Source organism: Aulostomus chinensis, chromosome 16 (genome assembly GCF_037954235.1).
Source record: "Aulostomus chinensis isolate RoL2024-O1b breed Wild chromosome 16, RoL_Achi_v1.0, whole genome shotgun sequence".
Taxonomy (NCBI): Eukaryota; Metazoa; Chordata; class Actinopteri; order Syngnathiformes; family Aulostomidae; genus Aulostomus; species Aulostomus chinensis.
The window spans coordinates 22,899,875-22,919,041 of record NC_141335.1 but is presented as its reverse complement, the minus strand read 5'-3'; the positions used below and the strand labels follow the sequence as shown (position 1 = coordinate 22,919,041).

Sequence of the window (19,167 nt, the reverse complement as noted above, 5' to 3'; positions counted from 1 at the left end):
CCGTCTGCTTGTGGGAGGCAGGGCTTTGTGAGGAATCCCATCCATGAGCCGCTGTGTTTAACTGCACCGCTGCACTTTTCACTCAACATCCAGCCGAGAAAGTACTTTTGCAGCTAGTGAAGTAGCACCGACTACTCTTCTCTTTATCATCTACAGCCTCAATGCGGACCTCAGATCCCAGATATGAGTCACAGCATCCTCCAAACGCATCACCCACCTTCACTGGCAGACTCCACCAGCCCTGGGAGGCTGAGATTTGTTCATTTAATCGCTCATCTTAATTTAATATCGGGGAGACAAGAGGGCCGCCTGCGCAATTAAGTGATACATTAACTCAAGTTATTGAGATGAAGCAAAATGTGTTTATGTGTGTGTGTGTGTGTGTGTCCCTGTTTATAATTACATGTTTGTGTGTTTTCATTTGTTGAATCCATGTCTCATCTTTACCTTGAAGTCTAAAATCTGTTATGACACCAAAAGATGATATGTTTTCAGTGCGGTTTGTTGCAGGATGCTGGCCGGTTCATTTTGAGAAGTGTGGAGAGGTGGGTCCTGAGCTGAAGAAGAACCCACGATGTATTTCTGGATCTGAATCATGGGACAGATCTGGGGACATCTTTTTATTTTTTGCGGGCTGGAGTGGATGACATCACGGTTGTGACGGGTTAGGGCTAACCAAACATCCTGTCCCACACAATGCCACTTTCTAAGCAGGAAGACTCACATTTTAAGTGGGATTATAATTTTAGGGAGGACACAACAACTAGAGGACGTCCATCGCTGTGTTCAGCAGCCTCTCGCCATACGAAGTGGAGCAGAGAACTGCTGGTCGAGGCTAAGCAGTTAGCATCGCCACGGCAACATTTCATTGCAGCTTGAGCTGATTCCAATACTTCTCTTATGTCTGTGGTGTCTGTCTTGCTTTCCTCCAACATCAATAATGGAACTAGTCCACCTTCTGCTTGAAGACATCGACCACAGATAGATATGCCGATCAATCAGATGATATAATTCCCCATGAAATATTAAACATGTTGTGACTTTCGTCTCTGAATATTTTCTCTCACCAGGATTCTGGAACATTGATCCTTGCAGAAGACACGTCAAGCTCCTGCTGTCAGTATTTAACGTGGCGGCCTGAGATCTAAGACACCGGCCACAACAAGAGAAACAACACCAATAAACAGAAAGTTAGAGCCATCTTCACCATTTCTCAGTGGGAAATGTTTGACCAATCTGTCCGTCCGTCTGTCTGGTCTGTAATGTGTAAAAGAGACAGCATTTAGCATCTGTGTGTGTGTGTGTGTGTGTAAGTGAGAGAGAGAGAAAGACAGAGAGAGAGAGAGCGAGAGAGAGAGAGAGAGAGAGAGAGAGAGAGAGAAAGAGAGACCTCTAAATGGAAATTTGGGAGTTAAGACATTATGCTAGCTGTCCAAACCTCTGTGTCTGTGTGTGTGTGTGTGTGTGTGTGTGTGTGTGTGTGTGTGTGTGTGTGTGTGTGTGTGTGTGTGTGTGTGTGTGTGTGTGTGTGTGTCTAGTGAAAAGGTGACTTCTCGGTTTGGACAAATGCGTCGATAGCACAGACTTGGTGTCACGGAGCCTTGGGGAAAATCATTATGGTTCCTGGTAACTCTGAGTGATGCATAAAGAATCGAGCGCAGCAGATGTGGGGACTTGTTAGGAACTTTATTTGCCATTTTACCCTTCAACAGGCATCACTCTTAATTAGGTCTCCACGGGAAACAGCAGGCATCTGGACTGTTCACTCCTGAATGGCCTGAATGAGGTTATTTTTTTCTTTTTTGCAGTGTACTTTTACCTACACATATACACACTCCATTTAATTCCATACATGTAAAACTAGTCACACACTAATGGCATGCAGATATCTGTGTTAGTGGGAAGCCACTGGAGCATATACTCCATCTAGTGGCTGTTTTAGCATGATGAGGAGGGGACGCAGGGCTCTGCATTGCTCTCACTGCACCAGCGGCAGTTTAACCACGATGATTTGACCCTTTATCTATTCAAAGAAACTTAATTGAGAGTAATAATTATGTACATGATCCATCATCTACTCACCACTTCACGCCGGGGTCTTTCTGTTCACAGTAGTACGTCCAAGCATGTGATTTCTATGCTGCATCACATTGGATCAGTTGTATAGGAAGTATAAAATACACAATAGACTCATTTGAAATAAGCATCCCTTCTGACAAAAGGAGCATTCAAAGCTGCAATAAATCAGTATTTTACATCAGCAGTTGCTCAAATTCTACTTAGTGTAATGTGATGTTGCTGTGAGATTTATTACCTGACTTTGCAGTTTCCCTCCACTGGAAACACATTTCTGCACCTTAAATCATTATTTTGGTTTTGGTCTCTCCCGATCCTCACCATTGTTGCTTCCAGCAAAAGTCTCATGAGCTCAACGTGACCTCAAAAAAGCAGATAGAAAATGGCAAAAATAAAAAGGTGGTTTGTGTGAACTATCAAGAGTTGATGCAAGGGTTAATACCAGAGTCAATACATTTATTTGTTTTGTCTTAAAATGATTCTGGATGGTGTAAAAATGCATCCAAACACAAAAAAATCCGATCATAATATGACACTTGCTTTCCAGTTGCTTTCTGCTAATTATTACATACTTTTTTGTTAATTTCCAGGTATCATCTAACTAACCTACATAACAATTAACTTTAACTCTGGCTTTAGGTTTGAGTTTTTGAGGTTTATTTTTTTTCATCAATTTTTGCTAAATGAAATAGATCAAATTATGTTAAACGTTTGTTTAACGACAAGTTGATCTTTTCGAGGTCAGATCAGTGCTGCTGGGTCAGGTTTCATGTGTCACGTACATCCGCCGATTGTAAAGGCCCCTTTTGAAGTAGATTACTTCAAATGTTGCTCAGACGAAGATGAATGTTGCTCTGTGGCTTCTGAATCTGCGTGCCGACAGGTCACAGCTCTGGTTTTAGAAGGTGGCACTGCTGCGTGCATGTGCTGTGCGATTGGACGGTCGCGTCGGCATTTTTTTGTAGAAGCTCCCGACCGACTCGCTGCTTAGTTTTTTATTCAGGTGCAAACACCCACCAGCTTGGCATTAATGAGGTAAAAATGAAAGTTGTGTTTAAAGATATTAATGAGTCCTATAACGTTCAGCAGTTGCTTCATTAATTATGAACACTATAAAGAGAGCAGTTGTGTGTATTATAGTCTCGTAATGAGTTTTTGGGGAAGAAGACAAATCAAATACTCTCATCAATAAATCAACAAAACAATTAGCTTTATTTACATTTCAAACAACACCGAAGATATCAGTACCATAAGAAAACATATCTGGAATGAAATGACATAACACAGTAAAGGAGAAGTATTTCAATACCACAAAGTGAGAGCAGTTCAGTCTGATCAAAACCACAATAATAGCAGTAATTCAGTCTTGGAATGTATTCAGATGTACCGCTGAGGTAGGCGTTTAAGGAACAATCGTCATCACCAAAGTTTTCAAACCAGCATGAAAACTGTCGCGGCAGTAAAAGCGTACAATCAAATAAGGAGTGGCGATATTATTTGCTTTAAATATGTGTCCTCCCTGCTCATCTTAAGGCACCTAAAACCGTCACTAGAAATGGCTTCTTGTCACGAGCAGCGTGCTCTGCAACACAGCTCATCAAGGTAGTTTTGAAATCTACGGTAAGAAATATTCCTTTAAATCAGCATCTCTTCCTTTATAAAATTCTCATGGCGATGACTTAAAGTGCTCAAGAGTAAACTGTGGTCGCTCACAAGACTTCGGCTTCAATTTGTATTTTTAAAGTACCTTTTACCATAAAATGTAAGACATTAGCGGGAACACGAAAGACCGATGATGGCAGTCTAAAGAAATGAAGGCAACTCTGACTCTACTTAAGATTCGCTTCTACATTCAGAAATACTTATTTAGGGGAATCCGTGTGTTAACAAAGATGTCTTTGCTTGTACTCTTCTTTGAACCCAGCGAAGGAGCTTTGGCCTGACAATATGTCATACAAGTAAGTCACAGACTTATTTTAGTACAGGATTTCTTCAGTGAGTCCATCTGAAAGAGAAGATGGAAAATAACATGAGTGAATTAAATATATATGTCGCCTGCATGTGTCCAAGCAGGAAGTGACAGTTTGCGCATGCAGGAATTACCTTGCTGAAGGCTACTCTGCATGTAGTGGTTGAGTTGATGCAACCCAGTGTTTTGGTCATGGCATCCCAGCTGCAAACTGAAGGGACCCATGCTGACACCACCTGCAGGCAGCGTGTCCCCTGGAACGGTCAAGGACAGACCATATGGTTCATGGCCCGACTGCTGGACACCTCTCCTGCCGCAGTCCAGGTCCTGCTGGTAGCTGAAGTGAGCAGCAACAGAGCCAGAGGAGCTGGTTCTCCATGTGACGATGTCCAAGTCCTTGAGGATGCTGTCAAACATACCATCATCAAGAGGCTGGTCACGTTTCAGTGGAGGGACGGAGGAGGGAGGAGGGTGATGGGACCAGTCAGAGACGGAGGGCAGGGTGTTGGTGATCTGAAGTGGGCTCCTGGTGTGATATATGTCAAAGCTGCTGGCCAGGGAGGAGATCTGCTGGGCCAGAATACTGATCTCTGCCTGCTCTATCTCGCTGTACTGGTTAGACACCATGGCGGCGGGAGACTGGTTGGGGGTCAGAAGACTGGAATGCAAGGGCATCATATGTTGAGGAACAAGATGGACTGGGTGGAGGCTGCCCTCCTGTGGCTGCTCCAGAAGGTTGAAGTCATCTTGATGCAGAGCAAAGTCTACCGGGCTCTCACACATGTCAGACAAGCAGTCAGGAACTAATCGAGCATCGGATGCTTGGAAATCATAGGTGGGAGATGAGGACGAGGCTGGAGAGTGAGAACCGAGTGGGCCGAAGGCTCCCTGGTCTGGGATTTGCTCTGCAGCTGCAGGGAGCGACTCGGGGGGTGACAGGTGACAGGTGAGTGCAGCCTCCGGGTAGGAGTAATAGGATGGAGAGCCCTCGGGGGAGGACAGCAGCTCATCTGTGTACCCATGCACATCCATCAGCAGGTCATGGCTCAGCTCCTCCTGCTGCAGAGGGGAGCTGGAGGAGGCTGGGCTGTAGGGAGGGGTGAAGAGAGCAGGGCTGTCACCCAAGGGAGCAGGGGGGCTATCACCCAGGGAGGAGGCAGATGACATATAGTGAATGTCTTGCTCAGACTCCCTCCTCACTCTAGAACGTGGCTCCTCGCTCTGGCTGTCAGACGTCCTCTGTCTTTTACAGCATTTATTGTTGTAGCTCTGAGACGCCTGTTGAGATGTTACGAGCGAGGAACACATCAGAGACGTGGGGCTGAAGGCCTCGTTGCTGACTTTCGTCTGCAGAAATCTGGCCTCAGTTTCACTACCAGAGAAGAAAACGTATATCAGTGCTTTTCTTCTGAAACCCATATAAACACACGACACTGTCCTATAAGTTCCTCAAGAGGTTTGTCAAACCTGATGATATAGTTGGCGCAGACGACACTCAGGTGCTCTTTGGTAGCACGGACGTAGATCCAGGTCCAGGACAGATCCTTGCACTGGAGTCTGAGCACCATCTCCACCTGATGGTCCTCGTCTGCCTGCGCTGAACAGGACAGGAGAGACACTCGTGGTTATTAGTGGAAGCTTGCAAATTAATGAAAAATGACAGAAAATACATGTTAAATCAAAGCAGCTTTTCAGTGTCACTGCGGAGCAACTTCTCTGAAATTATGTTGAATTAAGAAAAATGTTAAAAATTGACCTTGTTGAAGAGGAAACAGAACGTTGCCTGCTTCATTAGAGAAAGGCTGATGTACCAAAATGATCAAATGTAATTTCCTGAGGCGTATAATAACTGCAAGTTCAAGTCGTGTATAATTAACTCATGTTAAGTCATTTAATGTGCTTAAAGAATGTTAAAAAGATCACTTACTTATACTTTTGTGAGAATTTGAACTCAAAGAAAGATCTTCAGGGTGGACCAGACTGTACCAGGAGCGACCGGCCAGCTCTTCGGCTGAGTGCCCCAAAAAATACAAAACACTGCAAACAAAAAAAGCAAGTTAGTCAGTGAATAAATGGTGTCGATTATGTCACTTCATCGTGACCTGATCTGAGCTGCCGCATCCACCTTTCTGACAGGTGAGTGAAGCTCATGTCCAGTCCGTGGACGCTGCTGAAGCTGCGACAGAAGTGGGAGTCAACGCTTCTCAAGCGGTTCACTGTGGGGGTGCAGAGGGCAATGAACAGAGGCTCGGTGGTGGGACGGTCCGAGGAGGAGGGGTGAGGCAGAGGGAGGGACTGGAAGGTCCCTCTGACCAGCATGGAGCAGCTGCCGTGCTGCAGCTTGAAGGCTCGGGAGGTTTGCATACAGCATATAAAGCTCCTCTCTGAAGACAGGAGACATGGAAGTATAGGGTCAAACTTATAGAACCAGTTCTTGAGTATCAAAGCTGAACCGTAGCAGAGTTTTGATCGAGAGCAGCATCTTCCCTACGGATGGATATCGGCAAGATAAATCATTTATTGAAATTTTCAAAAGAAAGTTGAAAATTCAAGTTGCTGTGTAGCAGCTGGGAGCTCTAATACATCGCGCCGTACTGACAACCTTCTAACAATTGCTAAATTCTATTTCATTCAGCATTTCCATGCAAGTTCATTAGAATAATATTTGCAAAGCAAAGCAACACACAGCTGCCCTACTTCCTTATGAAACAGCAGTGTGCACACACTTTGTGGAGAGGCAAAAAAAAAAAAAATTATTCATACATTCTTTGTGAATCAAAGAGCTCGTGATAAAAGAAAAGCCTTAGTTTTGGAAACAAAGGAGCTGAAGTCCATAGAGATCATGAGAGATTATTTGCAGCCATGACAGATTGAACTTTAGAACAGGTAGTATCTTATATTACCTGATGAAGAGTTCTTTTCACTCTGTTTTTCCAGGTTTGATTTGACAGTATCAATGTCGGAGCACTCCACCATATCGTAGACGGTGTCCCCTTGAAGCACATCAACCTGGAAATGTTACAGAGGTTTCACCATCAGTTGCAGCAGATTAAAGATGCGACTCGTTCTGCTTGGTTGAAACAACAGACCCACCATGGATAGACCCAGGTAGTCCGTCACGTTCTCCGACACGTAGACCAGTCTCCCCTGGGCGGTGCTGACCAGGATGAAGCCATGCAGGGCTTGAAGGAAGGCCTGGTACGGCAGAGGGCTGGGGGATCGGTCCACCGCCACCAGCTCTTCAGGGAGGAAAGAGCCAGTTCAGCTTTAGTTACCCTGCAGGTACTCACATCTTTGATTTAGCGTACATCCCCTCCTACTGCAAAATTTGTCACATTTTGTGTGACAATTTGACAAGAGACGCAGGCTGAATGTAGAGTAGAAATTCAAAGAGAGTAAAGATTCACTCCGGCTGCAGCGTGGAGACTCACCCTGGAGGAGGACAGACTTCCTTATGAAGGTGCAGATAGCGGCCATGGAGTGCAGGTAGGAGAGGCGCTCCTGGTCCTCTCGGGAGATGGGCAGCAGCGCTCGCATATTCCTGATCTCATGATTGATGTGGTCCCGCCGGGCTTTGGATGCTCCTTTGGTGGATCTGTGAGAGACCATGATTGCTAAGTTGATGGTTTGGAAACTAAAGCGAGGAAGCTGAGCTGATCACTGCTGCCTCACAAGCATTTCAAACTTATCCATACTCCAACAAGTGGCTGGACTGAAATGAAAATCAAACAAAGGCACGTGATTGGCCTGCACTGATTTAGCCTTCACGCCTTGTTAAGAGAGCCCTGGCGCCTCTTCAGTGCAAACCGCCTCTAAATATGAAGTGTTCCTATGGAAACTGCAGCTATGAGAGGCGGTCGAGTCTGCAGTAGTGATGAGGGCTCTCAGTGGACTTTGTCTTTGTGATGTATCTGTCTGGGCCCATTCACCAAGAGCCCCCAGCCTTTATAGCTGCCGGGGCTTCAGTGTGGGCGTCACACACAAGAGGGGGCGGGGCTTCTTCTTCTCCCTTCATTGCCTTATAAAGTGGGTGTCCTGGGAGCGGGGGCGCCACACGTCACAGGGACACACAGAGCACCACAAAAGGAGAATTATCCCCCAGAATTGAAACAATAAAGACCCATACAATTATGTCACTCAACCGCTTTTTCTCTCTAGGAAACCGTACGTTTATGGAAGTGAAGGGTTCATCTAACAGGGTTACACCATAGTTTGATCAGTTCTGGAGATGCAGGCTGCTTCTGATATTTATTTTTGATGCAGAAAAAATGAGGTCAAATCTCCCAGTGACGAAGCAGGTACGCCACACCTGGGGTAGTTGGGTGTCCAGCTCTCCGCGGCCACTAGAGTGCGCGATTCAGAGGGCAGCGAGTGTTTGCACTGACCTGAACCTCCTGCAGAAGGAGCGACGGTGATCCTGATGATGAGAGACGCACGGAGTGTTGACGTGACTCCTACAGGTGTTGCACCACATTGTCATTTTGACGCTGTAGAAGCCACCTGGGAATAAAACACACATCCTTTAGTTTTGGTTTGAAAACAAATGGCCCACGGAGCAAAAGAGTATTCATAATTTTGCAAATAATTGCCTCTATAGGGGTGAGCCTCCACTCTGAAGCTGATCTCCTACCTTCACCGCCTGAAGCCAGGATGGTGAGTGCCAGGATGTGGTGTGCGCCCCTCCTTTTATAGCCCCAAACCCGATAGCTCGCATCCAGTCCAGCCGATGGGGACGCAGGGGAAGAAAAAAGAAAAAAACAAAACAGAAAAAGCGTAATGGATAGAGTTACTTGTTGTGACGCGATGATAAACGATCGAGGCGGGTTCTATTTGGAGACGAGAGCCCTAAAAATATCCCGTTAATAGACGCATGATCCGGCTCACCCACTCAGGCGAGGAAGGGTTTCTGTCGACACGGACTGATGGTGATGTGTTTGATTCTGAGAATTAAAAATTGAAATGTTGAAGTGCTGGAATCAGTGACGTCTTTGTGCTTTAAACACCTTTGAATGAAAGGGAGAGAGCAGTAAAATACATGTCGGGCAGCAGCAGCTGGACTGGGATAAAACTTCTCCGTCGTAAACTGCTTTGATGACAAGCTGAGAGCCAACGTGAATCACTGCTGATGCATCAAATAGTAACATATTTTGTTTTGTACGGGTTTAACAAACCTTAGATTATAAGCTGCTCATCCACACACTGGAGGTTTTGCACCACTGATGACGTGTTGGCGAGTGTTTTGAGGGCCGCTGTCTCTTATGAGCAGATGGAACGATTCTTTTCGTTTCCCCCAGATTATGGAGGGTGTTTCACAGTGAGTTTGTTGGCTTGCAGACAAGGAGAGCTAAGCTGAGGTTGATTTATCCACTTTTATTTACAATAACATGAAATTTAATTTCTTTTTTAAGGGGGGGGGGTAATAGGAAGCAGAGTAACACAGACCATCATAGAAAAATAGATGATTTTTAATAATGCATTAACTAAAAAGAATGTATCACAACTATTCAGTCGCTCATTTTTTTAATTTTTGATAAATCACACTAAAATGATTATTTACTTTGTGGCAGCATCAGACATTTTGTGTCACTACATTTTTTTGCTTCCTGTATGTAGATGGCTGCCATCATCATGACCATGACCTGCTTGTTAATAACCAACCAAGTGGTTCTGTAAGGTAGAGGTTTTGAGACCGCTTTTAACTGATCAGCTGTTAAAAATAAGCCCAAGAAGGAAGGATTCAGTTGATGACATCGTCAGTAAAGGGAGCGGGAAAACTTAAGTGATTTTTAAATTGAGCACAAACTTGTTTGACAGCTTGATCACAGCGTCGGAGTGTAAACGTAATGTTGTCAGTATTCAAGTCTCAGCAGTGCACCAGCTGGATGCATCCTTGTTTGATTTCTGCAGAGACCTCAGAGCCAGTCAGCGACGGCGGTTTGCCTTCAAAGGTTTAACGGCGTGTGCATTAGTCACTCAATTAAACCCCTGCTGGAAGAGAATTAAGCTACAGGTCTGCAAAATGTGACGCACTCAGGCTCAGAGGCTCAGTCATACACACAAAATTAGATTCTTTACCAGATGAATAGATTATGAGCATCACAAAACATGACTAATGCACTCTAGACCCATCGCTGAGATTTCCACGACACCAGAGGAGGCACCTACACAAGCATGACGCCTTAAACGTGAAGCTGAGACTCAATGAACACCTTTCTTTTATTAAAGAAAACTTTTTTGTGTGTATTTCTTCCATCTTTTCTTTTTAAATTGAAGTTATAGAGCCACAGCTTCCCTGGAGACTACTTTAATGCCTCTTCTCTCGAATCCCTAATTTGGAGGCCTCCACAGTGCCGCGAGCAGAAAACTAGAACTTGAGTGAGGGTATTGGACTGTGATGGGGGGACAAGACAAAACAAATCAGTCTTAACAAATCCTCAGTGTGATTCTCAAGGGCCGGTGGGATCGTCTGAGTCCAGGAGGGAAATTAGAGAGTAATTTGGCTGAGTGTCTCCCTGCATTAGCGCCTGTGTTGCTGAGCGAGCTGGGCTCCGGGGCCAGACAGAGGGACCCAGCGCTGTTGTTTCCTGTGTCCCGTGGAGCCAGGCGGGACAGGGTGTCTCTGCTGGCTCACTTTGAGCTGACCCTCCGTCTGTGGCCTGCACTTAACGCCACAGATAACAACGACTTTATTGCACAGGGCTGGTGACAGACAGGAACAAACTGCTACAGCCCTGCTGGAGGAGGCTGGTGTCTGAACCCCAGGACCAATCTGGGGTTCAGACACTAATGATGGGACACCCACAGCAGCCGCACACGTCCTCATTGAAGGTCAATTTGTGGGGGGACGGTACCCGCCGTTGTGGGGGCTGTCAGACAGGCCGACTAGGCCAGATAGAACTCTGGATATCAACAGGAAGCAGAAAATGACCTGACTACTATGAAGGGCCACAAACTGAAGCTGCAACGACTTCATTCAACTGATGAACGCAAGTCCAGATTTTCATAATCAACCTATTTTATTGAGTGGGATGCTGAGACTCAATGTGCTCAGTGCAACCTTCACCCACAAATTTACTCAAAAATGATCTTGTTTACCTGACACTCTTTCCCCTTAAGGAGTGATCCAGTAGATTGAATTACAACAATCTCCCGTGTGATAAACTTAAGCTTTTCTTCTTTGCGAAAATGTGAAAAACTCAGGCATCGCAAGCTAAAAGAGGACCTCAGATGTGTTTGTGTTCGCTTTCCAGAAGGGGAACTTGTGAACGCGTTCTCCCGATGCTGCTGCAGCCGCAGGTCAACCAAGAGAACGGGAATCAGGTTCTCATGCATTTTAAAAAAAAAAAACATTTCTGTGTAACTTTTCTGCATCTGGGAGGAAACGTCCATGACTAAACGTTCTCAAATCCATGTTAAAATTTACATTTACATTCATTGGCTACTGTACAAAGTTTGATACAATGTAAACGTTTATTCAAGTAAATCAGAATTAACCAAAAAGACACTTTCTTCAATCATTCTTCAGGGAACCACGCGGTCTAATATGTAGGTGTTTGACTCGCATTTCCACGATTTCCTTTCGAAAATTTAGTCTATGACTTTTTCAAAAGCTCTTCCAGGACAGGAAATGACGGTCTATTTTCTATGAACCCTGACAAATGCAGCGTAATCAGAACAGGTACTGCATCCGTTCTGCTGTTGGGCCTTTTTCCCCTCGTCAATGCGTCACGCAGGCCGGCGGAGTTAAGCCTCGTGTCGCTAGGTTGCGCTCGCAATTTCGGGAAGTTGAAATAATCACTATTTTCCAGACAGACGTTCTGTGCGTGCGCTCGTCTCTGGGAAAACCCATGATCTTGAGTGAAGGACTGTTGCTGGCAGTCTGGTAGAGGAGTTTGGTTCACGCATGCATGCAGTTGACTTCATCTGCATTTTTAATTTTGAACCATAAGTAAATCAAATCTTAAAAAAAGTGGTGGACTTTTTCAATTCAGGGTTTTTAAGTGGAAAGTGGTACTTTTAGAGTGCAACACTGCTACTTTTAACGACGGGGACTTTTTTCCACCACTTTAGGACAACACTGCATATAAAACACACACACACACACCGAGAAATTGTCTATCACACAGACACAGATACATGTGTTAGCAACTCAAATAGTCTCAGATTTATTGTTGATATAATTATAAAGCATATTGCACAGGAAGTCCTGACCAATGTTGACAGATAAGAGTCCCCTCAAAACTGTAAAAAAATGAAAAAATAGAGCAAAAACATAAAAAAAAAGAAGCAAAAGGGGGCCAAACATTTTTGTTCTGTTATTTCTAAGCATCCTGCGTGTTTCTGATCGGATCACCTCAGTGACATATACTCGCTGCTCACGCTCAGCAACTCCATGAGTGTGTGTTATATTCCAACCATAACAACTGCAGATTCAGTAGAGCAAGACACACCACGTTCAGCCCGGGACATCTTTTTTTCCCCCCTCCATTTTCACCACAGTCGTTAAAAATGTAATGCCAGAATATCTGTGAAAATATCCCACGACACAACGCTTGTCAATAACGTTCCCTTATTAGATGAAGGCCAGTCACCGTCTGAGGAGCAAAGTTGTCGCTCAGGGTTTTTCCGCTGTCGTTTAGCGAGCGCTTGCTTCCTGTCATATTCCTGAAGAGTTCTAACCATCACCCAGAATCCTCACATGCAGGAGAAGGACCAGAATTCAAAAGATAAAAATGACTCCCACAGCACATTAGAAAAGGAAATAAAATAAACATCAGTCTCTCTGACAGTCATTTGTGTCATATCAACAATTTGATTCATTTGCCAGAAAGTATTTTAGCGTGTGTGTGTGTGTGTGTGTGTGCATGCGCGAGTGAAACACTTCCCTGTGGTTTCACTGCATTAGCTGCTGTACAGTCCAACTGAGGAATATCAATAGAGTGTGTGTGTGTGTGTGTGTGTGTGTGTGTGCAGTGCAGAGGGCATAAGAACTCACTGAGTCACATTGGCACCACCGGTCTGTAAATAATAAAAACATCGATATTCAGACTTGGCAAGCCAACGTCTCAAACACTGGAGTCCACTTGAGCAGAAAGCAGCATCGACATGTCTCCTGTCTAAGGCCTGACATGCTACTATTGGCTTTAGTGCAGTAACCTGGTGACTTCAACCTGCATTTAAGATTGTTTTACACATGAAATACACACATTTGTAAACATTTAGGATGTAGCCAGGCAGTGGTGTTCAGTTCAGATATTTGGGACCCGGAGCCCTGATGGGGTTTTTTATCTAGTCAGCTAATCAACAACAGCACAGCTGATCCCAAAGACCACGACTGAAAAACATGAATGCAACTCACAAGTGTGTGGCAACACAGTTCCTTATCTGTAAAGTTTGGAGCTTTGAACCACTCCAATAATAACCAGTGAGAGTTTTGAATTAAAGGCAGGATGAATAACTAAACCGCCTGTTTACTTTGTATCTCACCACCTCTTAACTCCGACGTCATGTTACGATTATTTATCAAATATTAAGAATAAGGCAGGTCTGTTTATTTATTTTTTTTACTTATTTCTTCAAGACTATACAATTACCAAAACCAAAAGTGTTTCAACTCCACTACCAAATGGTTCCTGTGCAAACAAAGCCTCATAGAACCTATTGTTCCGTCTTGTGTGTTCCGCTGTTGTCCGAAAAACAATTAAAAACTCATCGTTGAGCAGTTAAAACGCACCTCACGAAGGCCCTGTTCAGACTACCCAGCCCATATCAGATCTTTGGCAAATCCAGATTGATTTTGAACCGCATTGAGAGCCAAAAAAACACATTAAAGTCTGATTTCTGTAAATGTGATAGGAACCACCTTTGGAGGTGGTTTGCGTCTCAATCTGGAGGCTCGCTTGAGATGTCCAAGAGTCTTTTGAGTCGTTCGTATTTGCCTTACAAGGACAGCCCACCATGATGTCGTCGCCTGCCCCGCCGCTGGCACCAGGCTGAGCAGACAATGACTGAATTTTGGGTGATGTTTCCCTTCAAGTCTGCCCCGTGATAGATCGGTGGTTGGCCATGTCCAAATAAAGAAGCCGACTTGAGAACTAATCAGATTCACCTGCAGTCTGAACGAGGCCCACCTGTGCGGTGGTACATACGAACGTGAGCACCAACAGAGTGCAAATAGTCCCAAACTGAAGTACCCCTTTTCTTAAAAACTCCGTTTTTTGGGGGAGTATTGTTAAAAACTGCAATGCAGCAATTATTTAGATTTTCAGCAGAACAAACCAATTTGCGACTACAAACACCAGGAAATACACAAAAGTGGATTGACACACTAGTGGTTTTAGTTTTTTTTTTGTTTTTTTTACAGGATTCGTTAACAATATCAAAAATATTAGAATACTGCCAACCTAATCCTTTAAATAACATAGATGGATAAGAAAAGTAAAACCACCATTTTTGCGTTTTTACAGTTTTGTTCTAAAATTAATCATAAAATTGAGCAAATAAAACAAAAGCTGAATAAAAATCCCCGAAATTTCCAAACTGTGTGGTGAGTGTCATCTTACAGCAGCCCTTATGCATTGAATTCATCTGCTCAGGTGTCGTCGTGCACACCAACACGTGCAGGCCCTGTAGCCTCGCATGGACGCAGGAGCGCTGTTTGGACACAGCAGGATTGTCTACCAGAGAAACATTATGCATATTAGCGATGCGGGCGGGCTGGATTATATGTCGACGGGACCACGTGCTTACACACATACACAGTATATATTTGCATCATGAGTCCCTTCCACATTTGGCACTGGTAAAAACAAACTGCAGCTGTGGGGGGGGGGTGGGGGGGGGCATTTCTTGGAAGAATATGACACAAACAGGAACTTCCAAGGCCTTTTTTCTTGGGTTAAGTAGACCAGATGTAAGGGCGGTGGTTTTGAAGACTATGATACATGCTATTGAGGGAGGTAGATGGACTTGATTATATTACAAGGCAGAACGCCAGCCTCAACAGCCTTGCAAATCACCTTTTAAGAGCAGCGGGTGCCAGCCAGGTGATGATGAAGGAAAAGCTAAGCACTGAAAGACAGTCACACCTAAAGTTTTCACAAGCATTGCACCTCAGTAACCTCTCCCTGCATTCTACGCCAAAATCAAATGAATTTAGTCTAATAAGCCCCATAGTTTGTGTACATAACGTCTTCAGCCGCAAATGGACCTGGAAGTTTCACATGGTGGCAAGGTAGAATACAAGATATACATACTCATGATCATCTCTTTATTTTGAGAAGGTATTGTTCGTGTTCTCTGTTGAGTGTGACGTCCCCAACAAAGCAATTAGCTCTCAAGACCTTTGGCTGAAGTTCTTCCTGTGCTTAAGATTAGAAGTCTATGATTATCATAGGCTGATTGGATTTCTAGAGGGACTAAAAAGGAAAGGTGAGCAAGCACCAACTATTTCTTTTTCATGTGATCAAACGTTTATGTCCGCAGACATGAGACAGCCCATGGAGTCCATTGTGGTCAGGTGCAGGATATTTCGGTCAGTTCTGAGAGTTTTCACTGGGGGAAGGTGGTGAAGAAGTCTAACGCGGATCCAAACTCTGCACCAGGATTCCCTTGGATCTCAGCTGAAACCAAGCAAAGAGTTCTGGTTCTGCTTCACATTCAGCTACGTCAGCCGTGGGAGGAGAAGATTGGCCTGCTGATGTTGCTGTTGGTGGTCATGGCTGCCAGTTCCCACCTGGAATGAACAACGAGATGAATTGAAGGCCAGAAGTCCAACAAATGACTTTTACTATGATTTAAGTGACAGCCAGCTGTCATTTATGTCAGTTTGCTCACCACAATTCATTTCATTTGAAATTTACCACTGGAACTCCTGATGTCTTTACGCTGACTATACAGTGCAGAAGGAATGACGTCTTTTTTTTGTCAGCCAACCCAGACATTAGCATCACTATGGGTTCAGTTGACAACATGCCAACGTGATTTTTGGAGGAGGAATTTAGATTATGGCTCAAAATGATCTCTGTTGGGAACACACGTCTGATACTCACATGTCACGTTCAGTGAGATCATCTTCCCGTGATCACCCTTTCATGACTTTTGAAGCTTAGATGTGATCACTAGTAGTCACAGGCTAACTTGAGGCGCTGCGTTATTCCCACTTAAGCAAGATGTTGTTTTTGTTAGCAAGTGACTGTTTTTCAAGACACATAAAAATCCAAATTCACAAGTGTGGTATTTATCACTGATGTATTTTATACCAGAGAACACAACCACAGACCTTGTGTCAATCATTTCAATAAAAAGTTGAGGGAATAGTTGGAAGACACTAAAACCTACCTGCACTCACACTCAATCAAGCAATTGTGTGACATTTGTTCTCACCCTTTTATTTGGACGGGGGTGGGTGGGGGGCACTGGGAGTCTGGGCAGGGATGAGGAAAGGCCAGGTTGTAACATGAGAACCAGGAGCAGGGGCTGACAAGGGGTCTAGTGCTGACCTGATGACAGGTCAGAGGTTGAGCTCCAGATTGTTATCACTGGCTCTGGTTTCACACTCACTCCTTCTCAATTGCTTTGTTCGTTTTTTTGTTGCATGCGCGTGTGTTTAAGAGGAGAGATTGGCATTGGAGCTGGAGGTGGCAGTGAGGGGCAAAGGGAGTTAACCAAACTCGTGTGACCCCGATGAAAAACCTTGAAGGGTTAGAAACACAACTGCAAACACCAAAGTGGAGCTTGTGTAAGGCGGCAGTGGTGGTGCAAAACAAGTAGGAGGACTAATTTGAATCTTGTTACACAGGAACCTCGTGATAAACATAACACTTTAGTGTGATCCCTCAATTTCAGACGCACACAGTCAGATTCATGGACTCGATTTCATAGCAATTCTTTCTCATAAAGAAAATATAACTGCTCACAATGGGTACAACACAGTGATTGTAAACTTCTGCTTACTATGCAAGTAGGGAGCATGATGATGAACTGTATTTTAATTTTTTTTTAAGTTCTATTCTACATCTTACTGGCGATCTGCCCAGGGTGAACCCAGCCTCTCGCCCAATATCAGCTGGGATAGGCTCCAGCCCCTCCTCTCGCCCCCCATGACCATTAAGCGAAAATAGAAAATAGAAAATAGATGGGTGGATAGTTTACATCTTTTAAAACCATTCAACACAGTTATCACCTAATCTCATAACCAGTAATTAGATTTTAGATTTCGATTTATTGGCCCCCCTACGGAAACTTGTTTCCAATTTCCATACACCTGAAGAACACAGAAGACATGGATACAAAATACATCAACCCATCACCAGCACAGTCAAAAATGACATTACATACAAAATAAAACAAAGACGAGCACTAATTACAGCTAACTGGTGCTCTAACCATTTCAGTCTCTCTAATAAGTTGTGACAAAATCAGTTCCAAAGCTATCAGGTGAAAACCAGGTATTATTATTTCCATTAATCACAATGAGAGCGTTAAAGCACCTCCTTTCTAATGTTTTCTTAAAAACTTAGTTTTCTGCCTCATACATGTGCAAATGATCAGATACTCGCATTTATTCTGAATCAATTCATGAATCTATGAGAAAGCTTTTGTGGCTGTGTGTGTGCATGGATCTGTGTGTGCATGGATCTGTGTGTGCATGGATCTTTGTGTGCATGGATCTGCTTGTGCATGGATCTACGTGTGCATGGATCTACGTGTGCATGGATCTGTGTGTGCATGGATCTGTGCGTGCATGGATTTGTGTGTGCATGGATCTACGTGTGCATGGATCTGTGTGTGCATGGATCTACGTGTGCATGGATCTGTGTGTGCATGGATCTGTGTGTGCATGGATCTGTGTGTGCATGGATCTACTGTACATGTGCATGGATCTACGTGTGCATGGATCTGTGTGTGCATGGATCTACGTGTGCATGATCTACGTGTGGATGGATCTGTGCGTGCATGGATCAGGTGTGCATGGATCTACGTGTGCATGATCTACATGTGGATGGATCTGTGCATGCATGGATATGTGCATGCATGGATCTGTGCGTGCATGGATGTGCGTGTGCGTGTGCATGGATCTGTGCGTGCATGGATGTGCGTGTGCATGGATCTGTGCGTGTGCATGGATCTGTGCGTGCATGGATCTGTGCGTGCATGGATCTGTGTGTGCATGGATCTGTGCGTGCATGGATCTGCGTGTGCATGGATCTGCGTGTGCATGGATCTGTGCGTGCATGTATCTGTGCGTGCATGGATCTGTGCGTGCATGGATCTACGTGTGCATGGATCTGCGTGTGCATGGATCTGTGTGTGCATGGATCTGCGCGTGCATGGATCTGCGTGTGCATGGATCTACGTGTGCATGGATCTACTTGTGCATGGATCTAGGCAGGCATGGATCTACGTGTGCATGGATCTACTTGTGCATGGATCTAGGCAGGCATGGATCTACGTGTGCATGGATCTAGGCAGGCATGGATCTATGTGTGCATGGATCTACTTGTGCATGGATCTAGGCAGGCATGGATCTACGTGTGCATGGATCTAGGCAGGCATGGATCTACGTGTGCATGGATCTAGGCAGGCATGGATCTACTTGTGCATGGATCTAGGCAGGCATGGATCTACGTGTGCATGGATCTAGGCAGGCATGGATCTACGTGTGCATGGATCTAGGCAGGCATGGATCTACGTGTGCATGGATCTAGGCAGGCATGGATCTATCTGTGAGTGCATGAATATTTGCATGTATTCAATTTGAAGAGTAATTAAAAAAACAAAACAGCTGATCTCATGTATAATACAAGACAGAGGGCATGTGTGTGTATGCTGGCCAGATACAGATATGATCATCTGCATTAACAATATGATCACCTACAGAGGGAGGCCTGGACCAGAAAATATGCGGGACATGGTTTTATTGCTTGTATGTTTTCTGGAAAGTGAAATAAAACACAAACTGTGCAGAGGCCCGAGTAGATCATTCAAATAATCTCTTCATCCTTCTGAAAAGGCATGCATGAGAGTGGATACTTCTTACAAATGATTAGCCAATATTAACATGTCAATATTATCAGTATAAAAACAATTTTGCATGGCATTCACATTTTGTATAGTTGTAC

General features: G+C 44.4%; 2 protein-coding genes across 3 annotated transcripts in view; both read right to left on the bottom strand.

The window, feature by feature from the left end:
- Positions 1–3,403: 3,403 nt before the first annotated feature.
- Positions 3,404–8,851, bottom strand: npas4l (neuronal PAS domain protein 4 like). Its single transcript, XM_086180657.1, has 10 exons — positions 8,431–8,851; positions 7,477–7,640; positions 7,139–7,284; positions 6,949–7,054; positions 6,171–6,429; positions 5,973–6,082; positions 5,513–5,642; positions 4,432–5,417; positions 4,180–4,317; positions 3,404–4,081 (listed from the first exon to the last, which is right to left on the bottom strand). Exons 1-10 carry the CDS (start codon positions 8,562–8,564, stop codon positions 4,053–4,055), a joined length of 2,202 nt encoding a protein of 733 aa, XP_086036783.1. The 5' UTR covers positions 8,565–8,851; the 3' UTR covers positions 3,404–4,052.
- Positions 8,852–12,192: 3,341 nt separating this feature from the next.
- Positions 12,193–19,167, bottom strand: part of klhdc3 (kelch domain containing 3) — a 32,825-nt gene continuing 25,850 nt past the window's right edge. For both annotated transcript variants that reach the window (XM_086180681.1, XM_086180682.1), the window contains exon 11: positions 12,193–15,779. In XM_086180681.1, the coding sequence (XP_086036807.1) occupies positions 15,713–15,779 (67 nt within the window). In that variant the 3' untranslated portion in view covers positions 12,193–15,712. The remainder of the gene's footprint in view (positions 15,780–19,167) is intronic.